The 14,884-nt window shown below is 42.8% G+C and overlaps 1 protein-coding gene across 2 annotated transcripts in view; it reads right to left on the bottom strand.

Moving 5' to 3' along the window:
- Nucleotides 1-1,772: 1,772 nt before the first annotated feature.
- Nucleotides 1,773-14,884, bottom strand: part of SCOC (short coiled-coil protein) — a 72,834-nt gene continuing 59,722 nt past the window's right edge. For both annotated transcript variants that reach the window (XM_069241018.1, XM_069241028.1), the window contains exons 2-4: nucleotides 12,607-12,681; nucleotides 10,205-10,288; nucleotides 1,773-3,513 (exon numbers count right to left, since the gene is read on the bottom strand). In XM_069241018.1, coding sequence (XP_069097119.1) covers nucleotides 3,371-3,513; nucleotides 10,205-10,288; nucleotides 12,607-12,625 — 246 coding nt within the window. In that variant the 5' untranslated portion in view covers nucleotides 12,626-12,681 and the 3' untranslated portion in view covers nucleotides 1,773-3,370. The remainder of the gene's footprint in view (nucleotides 3,514-10,204; nucleotides 10,289-12,606; nucleotides 12,682-14,884) is intronic.

Raw genomic sequence — 14,884 nt, 5'->3', positions numbered from 1 at the left:
TTTCTTTATTAGTTGGAATAACAGTCATGGGTTACGATTGTGATGAGAGGAGACTTACCCTGCTTCCATTGTTTCAGTTAGAACAGCAGCATGGTTGTAGATTTGTTAGGTCTCATTTTCTTCAGTATTCACAAATTATCTTTCATTCAGACCTCCTCTACCTGGTCCCTTCCCACTTGCGTCACTCCCCACTTTGCCCATTAACTCTGTTCTCACCTTTACCAAGAGGCCTTTGATCAAAACAGGTATCATTTCCTGTTCTAGATAACTTGTACTCTGAATGCCGCCCCCAGCTAGCAAAATGTGTTGATTTGGTCTGCTGGACAATGCAACTCACGTCTGTCCTGGGAGAGTGTAACCTTTCCTCACTTTGCACATACAAGAACTCTGGCCTTAAGCCCCTGTAGCAACTTTTAAGGGATAAATTAAAATACCCCCTACTACTTTAAAGCTGGTTGCAATGTTTTGGCAAACCTTCCCGATTTCTGAGCACATAATCCCACCCTGCTGACCCTCACCACTGCAGGGGTAACACGTGAAACCTGATTTTATCATCATTTTAAGGTTGAAGTCCATCAAGGCTACAATGCAATACTACACATAAGAAAAAGGCTCCTCTCCAAAAATGCAGATGTGTGCTGTAAAGTCAAGCAGATTGTACCAACTAACACTCCTGCCACCAAGACATTTCTAGTAAATTTAAAGATGTGTAAAAGTATTAATTGTAAGGGCTCGACAGACAAACCTAAAATGATAAATGGAGAGGTGGCACGATCTGCTACCTATTTTAGATTCAATTTATTAGAGGAAGCCCTGCCATGGCTCCCCATCAACTGCCACTAATCAGTTTTTTGTATCTGTGTCTATCTGGCCTTTTTTTTTTTTTAGACCTGACCCAAAATGCATCATTGAAAGTTACTGGTGTTGGAAACCGGAAAGGAGCAAATATTAACTTCTAAAAGAAGTGATTCAGACATAGCATTGCCTGGTGTATAAAAATCCCCAGGATGCTGGGATTACAGTCTCCAATATAATTCCAAGATAATTGCGTTTAAATACATCATTTTCTAATGCAGGTTTCCCAGTCATGAGATATAAAGAGTTTTCCTCCAAAAGAGATTGAGAATTCCCTGTATCAATTTCTACAATTTCCTGAATGGATGGCACTGCGTCCAGTAACTGGCGGGGTATGAAACTCTTGCACCAGGAGAAAATGATACAATGTTGGAGGATACCTGGACTCAATATGTTTTCCTCACCTATAAGATTCTTACCAGCAAACAAGAAGGGTCAGAGTAAGGACACAGACTTTCTGCTTTGTGCCCAACACACCACTAGAGTCTCTTGCAAGACAACTACAGACTTCTGGAACATGAACTTCAAAGCCTGCCTCTCGACAAGGGTTGCAAGTATCTAAAGAGGGGGCGGGGGTCTGGGGAATCCATTAAATTACAAATTTGGTTGAGCTCTGGTTTCAGCAAGTAGGAAAATGGACACATGGTAAGCACAATTGTCACTCAGAGCGATTAGGCTCAAACGGGTTTTATATGTGGTAAATAAAGATAGATTGTTAACACGCTTATGATCAACACAATCGACTTCCACGATGTTTAAAAATAAACAGTTCCCCATTATTTCTGTATCAATCCCGTACCTCAAGGAACTAGCAAAGAATGGGCATGTTGACAAACAACACATACGGTAGTGTATCTGTTATACATTAAAAAAAAAAAAAAAACATTTAGCATATTAATGTAGGCATCAAAACAAACTTCCACATAAGAACAGTTTTATTTCAACAAATTAAAATGTTAATAAATTACTCAAAAAGGCCACAAAGTAAGATGCAGACAATATTGTTGACATTTAGTTATATTAAATATTACATAATGCATATATGACAAAACATAAATCCAGTTTACATTTGTAAACAAAACATACTACATTTGGGAGCTCATCAAACCGTGCCTCACACTAGATTAGTAGTAAGCCACATTAACTCATTGGCACTGCTAAACCAATCTTTTTTAATGCTAAAATATTGTGCTACACAGCACAAGAAAATGGTAGACCTTGGCAGCAGGGAGTTTTAATACAATGTTTTTTTTTCTTCCTATTTTGACTTGTGAAAAGAACACCAAAAACGCTGAAAGACAAAATGGTCAATTAATCTATTCTAATAACCTAACAATCACAATTGCAATTATCCTCTTGTGTGAAACATACTTTCAGTAAATGAGATTGAAGAGAATGTGTGCTCTGTGGCTCTGCATAACAGCAGTGGAAACTGGATTTCTGTTTTTATTTTGTATTCAGCAGATTTTAATTATGAAAAACACTGGTTAACAGGTAGATTAGATTTAACGAACCCGAATTCAATGGAGAAAGTAGAACTCAATCCAAAGCACAACAGCCGTTTCATTTTTTTCAATAACAATTTTAGGTTAAACACACAATTCGGGATCTCAACAGAGAAAGCAAGCCATGAAAATCGAAAACACGATTATGTGCTACTTGTCAGAATGCATTTTTTTTTATTTTTAGGAAGGATACACGTTAACGTTCGTTCCAAAAATGTCACCTTATAAACTGATAAAACACGGGAGTCACACTTTATAGCACAGAAAAGAGGAGAGCCATTCTTTAGAAATAGCATATACCTTTGAACTTATAATGTCTGTCTATTTTGCTACCAAAGTTGCTAACAAGGTTACTAGAAAAAAAAAAAAAATCTACGTGTTAAAAAGTTACAACGAAAGACAAATTTGCATGAGAAGCTTCGGGTCCATTGTCTCTTTGGACGTAGCGCACAGCTGCCTTGCTAATCTGGATGGAAAGAAAAATAAACATAACCAAAAAAACAGCCAATAAAGCGATTTTGTTGAGGCAGGCTGTGGGCTCCACTTGTAGTACTAGAAACAACGGATCGGTTTTTGGGGTTAAACCTCAGTGGGGATGTTGAGTAAATGCCACACAATTAATTTATTTTGGGATCGGTAAATTTTTCTCAGTGTTCGTCCAAACGCAGACCGGAAATTATGGCTGTCTGCCCGAACATAAAATCAAATGTGAGCTTGACACCATGCAAATTCTATCAAACTATATTTTAAGTGTTTAACCCGGTCTTAATTACAGGTTTTGCATTTTTCAAAATGTATCACAATCCATGGACAAACGACTCGACTAAAGCATCCAGCTCTTTTTTTCCTAATATACTGTAGAGTTTTCGTCACATGATAATACATCAGAGCACCTTTTTAGGAGTACCCCGTTTAAAAAAAAAAAAAAAAAAAAAAAAAAGTAGGCTACATAAGTATTTTAAAAAAACAGAACTAAAATGCAGCATTGTGGCGACGTAGGTGTACAGTTCTCATTTCCTTTTGCTTTTTGTGTCCGTTGTTTGGAAAACACTAGAGGCCGACATTAAATTTTCTATGTATTGGCCAAGAACCTGATTTTCTGATTTCAGTTTCAAGTTTTCTTCCTTCACCGCATCAACCCTTGCAGAGAGATCTACAAAAGAATAACAGAGGAATGAAGTTCTGTGTCAACTTTAGAAATTCTGGTTTGCTAAACATTCACATTCAAACGGCTGCACGTAGCCCAATTTTTCCAGCAACTGTCAAATCTTTTCGTGTAGGGCTGCTCAAATGCACGTGCTGTACCAGATGAACAGTTAACGTAAACAAATTAGACACAATGTTCATATTTAAATGTTATAAATGTTCTATAACTGTCTCTAAAAATGTCTTACGAGAAATGACTGTGTAATAAAAAGGAAAATACAAAATGAGCAGTTAATACTTACAAGTTACATAGTTTTCACTTTTCTAGGTCTCACAGGTTGGAGTTGCTGAAACATCAAATGTGTTCACTCGTTTCCATCTGTACTAACAGGGCTTGCCAATCAGTGGTATTCCGCTGCAGCAACCATTTCAAATGGGAGTTTTGTCCGTTAAACTAATACCCCCACCCACCAAAGTTCTAGTTAAAAGGAGGATTTCTCCACTACAGATCTGAGAGGCTACAAATTACTACCTACATTTGGTGAATACCTAACCCACTGATTTCCCGGAGGTTAGTCGCGGCATGCCAACATTAATTGTGCAAATTAACACGGACAACAAAATGTACCCTTGGTGTCAGCAGGCGTGTGGAATTTAATAAAATATCTACTTGTCCATGGGGCAGGTTGCTTCTTAAATCAACTTATCCAGTAAAAAAAATCTACTTGTCCCTTTGGTGCCATGTAGTACGGCCCCAAGACAGCAATCCCATTATATAAGCACTCTGATACTATCCTCTCCAATTATGCTAGGGCTACTACTATGGCAGGGTTTGAATACCTGCAGTTTCAATCCCTACTATAGCAATGTCCTTATTTGGCCCCCTTTCTGCAGATCTACATACTGGGGCTGGAGGAAGCAGCAGTAGTTCCAGGGCTGGAATGCCTTTGAGGCTGCAAACCTACTAACTTGCATGTTTTAAGGATTTTCACCAGCTCTTCACTAATCTTTTCCCATAATGAAAAAGGTTGGAAGTTTACTCATGACGATGGCAGAAGTAGAGGTTCTTCCAGGGTTGGGGAAAAAAGTGGTTGGAGGGAAAGTGAACTTGTAACTGCTCAATATATTTTCACATGAGCAAATCTACACATGCATATTTGCTTGTGCAAAAATACAGATAACAAATATTTTCTAGGAGTACGATTTCCTGGTCTACTTTTGTAACTTCTTGTGCATTCATAAACACCACTAATTTAAAGACCTATAACATGGGTGCACTTTTGTGACGCTTTTAAAGAATTAGGTCCCTAATTATGTCCAGCGTTAACAAAGACATTTTGTTTTTATTAAACTTCTATTTCTCTTTCTATCTATCAGCTGGCTTTATTGTGTATGATCGCATTCTGCTCTTCCACAAGGAGCATACTGGCACACAAAGTAGTTTTGTTCAGTGCCAGGAACTACTGTGGCAATCAGTGGCGGAACGAAACTGGAGGGGGAACTCCTTCAAAATTTATGGAGGGGGCCCCTGCAAAGAATATGAAGTTTGTTACAATGGTGACGGCTAACAGCTCCCACAACAATAAAGTGTTACAAAAGCCATGTCAAAACACGACATGAATTGACTAAACCAAAAGTCTCACAAATATGTCAGATCGGCTGGCTTTGCCAGTGCTCGTTTATTTTCATGCTCCCTATAATCTTGTCAAAAAAGGTTACACTGATTTTCCATTAGGAATATTTTGGGGAAATACTAGCATGCATCAACATATTTTACTAACTGACTCTTCAGAGAAATAGCACTTAAAATTTCATAGCAGCGAAACATTTTTTTTTTCCCTACTTGCATTTTTTTTTCTGAACATTTTATTTTGAAAGCAAAGAATTATGACTCTTGCTTACAAGCTTCTGCAAATATTTGCAGACACAGAGCACTGTGGGAGTATTATACTTGGTGTCATTGTTGAACTTTTTGAACGTGTGTACACTTCCCCCTCCCCCCCCACTGGAACCATTGTCAGTAGTGCACTGTGACCTTAAAACGTTTACTTACAGTGCTCACCCTAATAATGAAGGATTTTCATTAATGAACCATAAATACAAGTTCGAACAGCATTAACATATAGGCACACATGACCTCAACTGCAGACAGTTCCCTTCTGTGTAAGCTCGCAGCCAAAGGGTTTGTGCTGCAGGGCGTTGGGCCTACGTGTCCCAAGGACAAAATACATGAAAACTTGTTGACCTTGACCCCAAACAATATGTCCTGGGCGTTGTGCAATAAGAATTCCACATCTCTGTGTTAGTGATTTCTTTTAAACCATCACCTATTACCAGTACATGTGAATTTGTTAAATGCAGTCAATGAAGAAGGCATGAGGCAGACCGGCACCCGTCACAAGAAGCACTTGCCGTTTTAGGTGACATCCTCAGGACATCAGTGTAGTTTGATAACAATCCTGTACCGACTTGTAAGGGGGTGAAGGGTGCAGTTTTCTTCCACTCTTGGGGCCAGATCACAACTAAAATGGCAAGCCTGTTCTTCCTGTATACTCCTGTTTTAAGCTGAAACAGGATTACATGTTCTAGGTTACAGTGTGCACAGGATCACTGGTTGCGGTAAATCCCAGGCAGCACCTTTCTACCTGCGTAAAGTAAAGCAAGTGATATTCATGCCTTGTACATGGGCTGCAATGTGAAAAAAATGCAGAAATACATAATTTCGTATCCTACATGTTATTCTCAAATAGCCAGATTGCAAGGTGTAGGAAGTTGGCTCTGTATGTGCTATTTCAAAGTGAGGAATAGCATGCACAGAGTCCAAGGGTTCCCCTTAGAGGTAAACTAGTGGTAAAAATAGATAATACTAATGCTCTATTTTGTGGTAGTGTGGTCGAGCAGTAGGCTTATCCAAGGAGTAGTGTTAAGCATTTGTTGTACGTACACATAGACAATAAATGAGGTACACACACTCAGAGACAAATCCAGCCAATAGGTTTTGTATAGAAAAATATCTTTTCTTAGTTTATTTGAAGAACCACAGGTTCAAATTTAACATGTAATATCTTGTTTGAAAGGTATTGCAGGTAAGTACATTAGGAACTTTGAATCATTTCAATTGCATGTATACTTTTCAAGTTATTGACAAATAGCTACTTTAAAAGTGGACACTTAGTGCAATTTTCACAGTTCCTGGGGGAGGTAAGTTTTTGTTAGTTTTACCAGGTAAGTAAGACACTTACAGGGTTCAGTTCTCGGTCCAAGGTAGCCCACCGTTGGGGGTTCAGAGCAACCCCAAAGTCACCACACCAGCAGCTCAGGGCCGGTCAGGTGCAGAGTTCAAAGTGGTGCCCAAAACACATAGGCTAGAATGGAGAGAAGGGGGTGCCCCGGTTCCGGTCTGCTTGCAGGTAAGTACCCGCGTCTTCGGAGGGCAGACCAGGGGGGTTTTGTAGGGCACCGGGGGGGACACAAGCCCACACAGAAATTTCACCCTCAGCAGCGCGGGGGCGGCCGGGTGCAGTGTAGAAACAAGCGTCGGGTTCGCAATGTTAGTCTATGAGAGATCTCGGGATCTCTTCAGCGCTGCAGGTAGGCAAGGGGGGGGTTCCTCGGGGAAACCTCCACTTGGGCAAGGGAGAGGGACTCCTGGGGGTCACTTCTCCAACGAAAGTCCGGTCCTTCAGGTCCTGGGGGCTGCGGGTGCAGGGTCTCTCCCAGGCGTCGGGACTTAGGATTCAAAGAGTTGCGGTCAGGGGAAGCCTCGGGATTCCCTCTGCAGGCGGCGCTGTGGGGGCTCAGGGGGGACAGGTTTTGGTACTCACAGTATCAGAGTAGTCCTGGGGTCCCTCCTGAGGTGTTGGGTCTCCACCAGCCGAGTCGGGGTCGCCGGGTGCAGTGTTGCAAGTCTCACGCTTCTTGCGGGGAGCTTGCAGGGTTCTTTCAAGGCTGCTGGAAACAAAGTTGCAGCCTTTCTTGGAGCAGGTCCGCTGTCCTCGGGAGTTTCTTGTCTTTTCGAAGCGGGGGCAGTCCTCAGAGGATGTCGAGGTCGCTGGTCCCTTTGGAAGGCGTCGCTGGAGCAGGATCTTTGGAAGGCAGGAGACAGGCCGGTGAGTTTCTGGAGCCAAGGCAGTAGTCGTCTTTTGGTCTTCCTCTGCAGGGGTTTTCAGCTAGGCAGTCCTTCTTCTTGTAGTTGCAGGAATCTAATTTTCTAGGGTTCAGGGTAGCCCTTAAATACTAAATTTAAGGGCGTGTTTAGGTCTGGGGGGTTAGTAGCCAATGGCTACTAGCCCTGAGGGTGGGTACACCCTCTTTGTGCCTCCTCCCAAGGGGAGGGGGTCACAATCCTAACCCTATTGGGGGAATCCTCCATCTGCAAGATGGAGGATTTCTAAAAGTTAGAGTCCCCTCAGCTCAGGACACCTTAGGGGCTGTCCTGACTGGCCAGTGACTCCTCCTTGTTGCTTTCTTTGTTCCCTCCAGCCTTGCCGCCAAAAGTGGGGGCCGTGGCCGGAGGGGGCGGGCAACTCCACTAAGCTGGAGTGCCCTGCTGGGCTGTGACAAAGGGGTGAGCCTTTGAGGCTCACCGCCAGGTGTCACAGCTCCTGCCTGGGGGAGGTGTTAGCATCTCCACCCAGTGCAGGCTTTGTTACTGGCCTCAGAGTGACAAAGGCACTCTCCCCATGGGGCCAGCAACATGTCTCTGGTGTGGCAGGCTGCTGGAACTAGTCAGCCTACACAGACAGTCGGTTAAGTTTCAGGGGGCACCTCTAAGGTGCCCTCTGGGGTGTGTTTTGCAATAAAATGTACACTGGCATCAGTGTGCATTTATTGTGCTGAGAAGTTTGATACCAAACTTCCCAGTTTTCAGTGTAGCCATTATGGTGCTGTGGAGTTCGTGTAAAACAGACTCCCAGACCATATACTCTTATGGCTACCCTGCACTTACAATGTCTAAGGTTTTGTTTAGACACTGTAGGGGCACAGTGCTCATGCACTGGTACCCTCACCTATGGTATAGTGCACCCTGCCTTAGGGCTGTAAGGCCTGCTAGAGGGGTGTCTTACCTATACTGCATAGGCAGTGAGAGGCTGGCATGGCACCCTGAGGGGAGTGCCATGTCGACTTACTCATTTTGTTCTCACTAGCACACACAGGCTTGTAAGCAGTGTGTCTGTGCTGAGTGAGGGGTCTCTAGGGTGGCATAAGACATGCTGCAGCCCTTAGAGACCTTCCTTGGCATCAGGGCCCTTGGTACTAGAAGTACCAGTTACAAGGGACTTATCTGAATGCCAGGGTGTGCCAATTGTGGATACAATGGTACATTTTAGGTGAAGGAACACTGGTGCTGGGGCCTGGTTAGCAGGGTCCCAGCACTCTTCTCAGTCAAGTCAGCATCAGTATCAGGCAAAAAGTGGGGGGTAACTGCAACAGGGAGCCATTTCTTTACACAAGGTAATGGCGGAAACAATTTTGGTAAAAACCTACTACTCTGACATTACTGATCAACAAGTGACTGGCATCCTAGAGTATTCCTTCTCCATACAGAAACAGTTTTCTCCTGAACATATTTTTTAATTCGAGAGTGAGCCTCACGTTTGACAGGTTCTTGTCTTATTTGAGTTTACTGCTCTCGCATTGGGTTCATTTATTAATTGATTATGGGCTTTTCTTGTAGGATTGCAAGCATTTCCATATTCTGTCTATCAACGACCTAGTTTCAAAACTGTACTTTTATAACAACTTCATAAATATGCATTCAAGAAGGTGAAGGAATTGTACGTTCACGGCTCTGGTTATATTATCAGCGAGCTTTTTTATAGTGTCTTCAATTTTTTTTTTGAGGCTCAGTCTTTAATTTGAGTACTTTTGTAATTGTTTGAAAAGACAATCCAGAGGTGGAGGCTTGTTCCGATCGAGTCTCAGCCAAAAATACACTGATTATTCCATGCTATGTACACATTTCCTGAACTGGAATACACTGGCACAAGTGGTAGAAATACCTGTCAGTGCACAACAAACAGACTGGTAGAGAGAACATATAAATAAAATACAAAAGTGCTATTTCAGATATCTGAGAAATTCAGTGTTTAAGAATAAGAATTAAAATGTCATCATGGAAAATTATCGTTCTACTCACTTGCTATGTATACATCGACACTCCAGGCAGTGTGTACCACATAGGGGGTGGATGAGACATGAAGCAGAAGAGGAAGGAGACAGCCCTCAGGTCGGGGCTTCAAGCTCATCAGATTCTCTGCAGCTAGGGTTTCTCTTCACTCGATGGTCTGGGTCATCCCTTATCTGTTGTAAGCTTCTCTTCAGCGGCCCAGACCCAAAGACAACTTAGCCAACGAGATTGCTCTGTGCTCATGTGGCAGGGAAAGAGTTTGGCCGATGCGAACAAGCCCTGCCATCCCTGCCAGTGGCATGTTTCAGCTTGTCACAGGGTGAAAGTGGAGCTTAAGCCCATCTATAAAGACCCTCCACTGGAGTGCTAGGCCCATGTGTGTTAGGTAATGAAAGAGGACACAACCCCCCTCACGCCCCCCAGTCTAGGGACCATACACATTTATACTTCACTCAAACTGGAATAAACCACAACCAGTTGACAAACCAAACAATCACCAAATGCAACACTGATGTCCCCTTTAGGACATGAGGACATGAAGCAAGGAAAAAATTAAGGTCACTCTCACCTTCCAGTGTGTGCTGCAACTCTAGGACCTGATTAATGAGTCGCGTTTTTTCTTCCATTTCAATCTGGTGTTCTGCCTCCACAGCTGTAAGGAATCAGATAATACTACTTCAATCACGGGTGTAGTTAACACAATCAAAACTAAGTGAAACAAATCAGAATATAAAGGGGGTTTTCACCCTAAAAGTCACCTCCATCTTGAAAAAAAATCTAAAACAAACAAAATGTTGCCTTACAATGTGTTTGACCAAACAGCCACAGATAGCCACCAGAACTCGAGGGTGAATCAAAAACAAGGATTTGCAATGCAACAGTGAGAGTTAAAGCAGTTGGCGTTATAAATGATAATGACAACCTTGCATTTGGGACCTTGTAAATATTTTGCCATGCAGCACATTAAACCTTTATCAGAAATAAATTGCATTGTGCATTCCTTCATACAACTGTCATTAGACTGTAATGGTCTGAACAGCCCCTACAGCGCACCACAATAAAAATAGCATTTAGAGGAAACGTGGTCATATAAACATATAGCAACACAAAAGGATGATGGACAGAGTGCAGAACAATGCAAACACTCACCCCCAGTCACAGATCTGGGTTTAATCCATCGTTACTTTGCTCACCATGCCACCCCAGTTTAGACCCAGCCATATGCAAATCAGTCTTGACCCTGTTCCTCATGGGAACAGTCCAGCCCGAACTGCCAGGCCAGGTCCTCCCTGGACCGGAAACAAGCATCCTGGGACCAGTTTCAGGATATCACCCTTCATCAGCCAGGCTAGCTTGAATTCAGTGGCACAGTGAGCAAGGGACCCATGTCTGGGCAAAACCACATAGGAGGCAGCACTACAAGAGCGACAATGCCTTCAACATACTGGAAGTGGCAGGCAGCGGCAGGCGGGACCAAATGCCTATACCACTAACCACAGGTCTTCTCCTAGTACATGCCCACTGTCTAGGCTCGACCTAGAAAGAAATGCTAATAATCTTGATTTTTCTAAAGTGAAGGTTAGAAGGTTAGATGGTTAATATTGCAAATTGATGCAACAAGAATTGCAAACAGTCATACATTCTCAACTAATATCAAAAATTTGAAAAGCACACAATTCAAAATCAAATTAGCTTCTACCCTTGGGGCAAAGGTACAGCAAGATACATGAACCACAATTCTAGCTTGTCTAAATTCCCTCTAGCTGTTGGTCAGAACTAACAGAATGGTGACTCACTTGATGCTGTAACACAAAACAGGACCGTCTCCACAAATACTAATGAATGGGTTAGGGGAAGGCTGTGGGGTGGTTGGCGAGAGGATGGCAGGAACAAAAGGGTATAGGAAAATAACAGGTTAACTACTACTAATCATACAGTCCAGAGAACAGGATGCCTGGGCCATTAGTCAAGGGGAAGGAAAAAGTAAACAAATTATTCAATAGCTCTTTATCATCCTCTTCTTAAGAATACTTGTGCAAAGTGTGAAGGATATAAGAAAGTAGCCATAGGGGGACTGAAAAGTATTTATAAATTGCCTCCTCTCCTCCATATAGAAGTTGGGCAGACTAGGAACCACATGTGCAGCTCTTTTCATCATTCCAGGTAAAAATGGAAAACATTAAAAGGAGAGAGATGGAAATTGTTGGGCATCTCCCTTCTTCCTTCTAAGTGGTTGAGCTGATGGAAACCCCAATCACAGCCAAAAGAAGCCAGGCTATGGACATAGATTCTAGTGTGTAATACCACATGTTCATCTTTGGTGAAGAAAGTGCACACCCCTCCTCTTTCTGTGTATCGAAGTGCTTCAGTTGCAGCCATTGAAAATGCTCAACTTCTTCTGCCCAGTGGCAGCCTTCCACAGGTTTACACTGTGACCCTTCCATATTGCAGGAAAGACATATTCAGCTTCATAGATCAAGCACAAATTAGAGCTCAAATGCTATACAAGAGATGCTTTCTGCTCTGTACTGTGGTATAGAAAACCTCACTCAATAAAAAGTAAACCAACAAGGAATTCAGTTGTCAATGTAAGTCAAGATTTGTATACAGTGACTGGTCATTGTCTCTACACCCAACCTCGTTAGCATCTTCTTGATGTGGGAAAAATAACTTTGAAGGGAAACCAGTATCACCTGTGAAAAGCAAAACACTACACCAATGCGCATACTGGCTAAGATATGTGCCCACATAATGAGGAACATCACAGCAACAAAAAAGATGACCTGTTGAACACTTTAAGAAATACTATTAAAATGCTTATAATACCGGCCTGCAAAGGGGAAAAAAAGTACTTTAAACATCTAGCTGGCTAGGACACAACCAAAACGCCAGCACATGTTCCATTTTAGAAATGCTTATTTGGCTGAAAAACAGTACATGCAATAATGTAAGCAATGTCAAAACTCTTACCATCCATCTCAGTGTTCATCACTACAGAGGGTGAACTTTCTTGCCCTGAATAGGATCCCAGAAGAATACTCCCTGCTGAAAAGTAAAATAAAACCGATGAAAAAGAATGCAGAAAGTATGACCCATCAACACACTGATATTCATGAAAAGTCTGATGGCAGGTTACAGAACGGGATTTTGTGACATGAAGGAGAACTCTTAAATGCACATATTTTGCCTAGATCTGTCGCGAAAACAATGATTTCAACAACTTTCTCTGGCGCTCCATATTGTACCAGAGAGCTACTGCTACCCTTTGGCTCGTCCCATCTTGATTTGCCTGCAATAACCTTCATGCGCTGTTGGGAGAGCAACAGCAGGACAGTGAGACTCTAACACTAGGCTTTCTGCTCCCCCAGCAGCTTACAAAATTTACACGATGCTGATGCTGCGCAACAGCAGTGCACACCAAGTGTGTTGCAATTGTGCCATCTGACTATATGGCAGAGGGAGAAGGCCCAGTTACTAGGCAGGACCAACTCCCCAATTTCTGTTGGAACCAGGATAATGAAACTAAGGCCTAAGATCTTGGATTTACCCAACTGGACAAAAGCTAAGCCTTATTAAACTCAGCAGTTTCAGGTACACTCTTATTTTTTGTCACATGTTTTGTAACTCCTAACCTGACATTGTAAACTGTCAATATGACATCAGGCACCTTATTTTTTACAGGTGTAGCTTGGCTATTTTCAAACTGGACCTCAGGGGTAACCAGAGTATAATCTATATTAGGAGCCACACAAAATTATGTAAATCACTTTGGGCCAGATGTATCAAGCGTTTTTGCATTTGCAAACGGTGCGAATGGCCGTTTGCAAATGCAAAAATGCCTTTCAGTATGTATGAAAGGCATTCGCTATGCAATTTTAAGGAATTGCTAAAATAATGATTCCTTCAAAATGTGAGACCATTTAGAGAAACGCAAATTGCGATTCTATAAATAAGAAATTGCAAATAAGGAATCCTTATTTGCGATTTCTTAAGCACATGTATCAAGCTTTTCCTTAGTGCAAATTGGGCATTAAGGAATCGCAATTACCACCAAGTAAAACTTGGTGGTAACCATGTGCAAATTTTAAAAATGCAATAAAATGCATTTTTAAAATTGACATGTAACGCACACATGCCCCTTTGGCATGTGTGTGTCTTACATGTCCTAAAATATTTTTTTGGGGTGCAGCAGAGAGGGTCTTAGGCCCTCAGCACCCTGGGGTTTTGCATTTCCTAAATTGCGAATTTCAGTTAGGATTTCGCAATTTGGTAAATGCAAAACAATTGCAAATAGGAGCCTACAGGCCCATAGGTGCGAATGGGCTCAGAATCTCTATTTGCAATTTCACGAAGGGGCAGGAGCCCTTTAAACTTTTCCCGGGACTACAGCCTCAGCTTCTGATTGGGCGAGAGGCCCTTATCTACTTCACAGCGCGCCCGCAGCCGCGGGACGCGCATACATTTCACGAAGGGGCAGGAGCCCTTTAAACTTTTCCCGGGACTACAGCCTCAGCTTCTGATTGGGCGAGAGGCCCTTATCTACTTCACAGCGCGCCCGCAGCCGCGGGACGCGCATACATTTCACGAAGGGGCAGGAGCCCTTTAAACTTTTCCCGGGACTACAGCCTCAGCTTCTGATTGGGCGAGAGGCCCTTATCTACTTCACAGCGCGCCCGCAGCGCGGGACGTGCGCGGGCGAAGCCCGGGCCAAGGGCGGGCCAGTCCTTCGCCCGTCATCGACAGGAAGAGGCTGGGCTGGGCCCCCCCTCTTCAAATATTTGTTTCTTCGTCCCCCCAGCGCCCACTGCCTCCTTATCTAGCAAGCCAAGCCGATAGGGAAAGACCCAGAAAGAAGTCTAGTCTGATCGAGTAGCTCAGATACGCTCCCGCCCTACAAGTGGAGCTACCGAAGGAGGGTTAAGCCACCCCTATTCTCCCCCCTCTTATTAATTAGGAAGGGTCTCCCGTAACCATAAAACATGGGTAAAAGGAAGCATTCCAAAACACATAACACAACAAATTTAAAAGATAGCACATCTATATTAAAATATATCTCAGGGGCGATGGGCATGATAGACAAGCAAATCGCCACTGTGGAAGAGAAAATCATGGGGTCTAAAGACCACTCCCTTGAATCATTAGTTTCCGTAGAACTAACTAACAACCCCCCGCAGAGTAAACAAGGCGACGAGCATATAGAACCAAGATATATTAACGGATGTATTAAAGACACCTCTAATTTAATTTG

The sequence above is a fragment of the Pleurodeles waltl genome, chromosome 1_2 (genome assembly GCF_031143425.1).
Source record: "Pleurodeles waltl isolate 20211129_DDA chromosome 1_2, aPleWal1.hap1.20221129, whole genome shotgun sequence".
NCBI classification, from domain to species: Eukaryota; Metazoa; Chordata; class Amphibia; order Caudata; family Salamandridae; genus Pleurodeles; species Pleurodeles waltl.
This window is presented reverse-complemented; position numbering and strand designations above follow the sequence as displayed.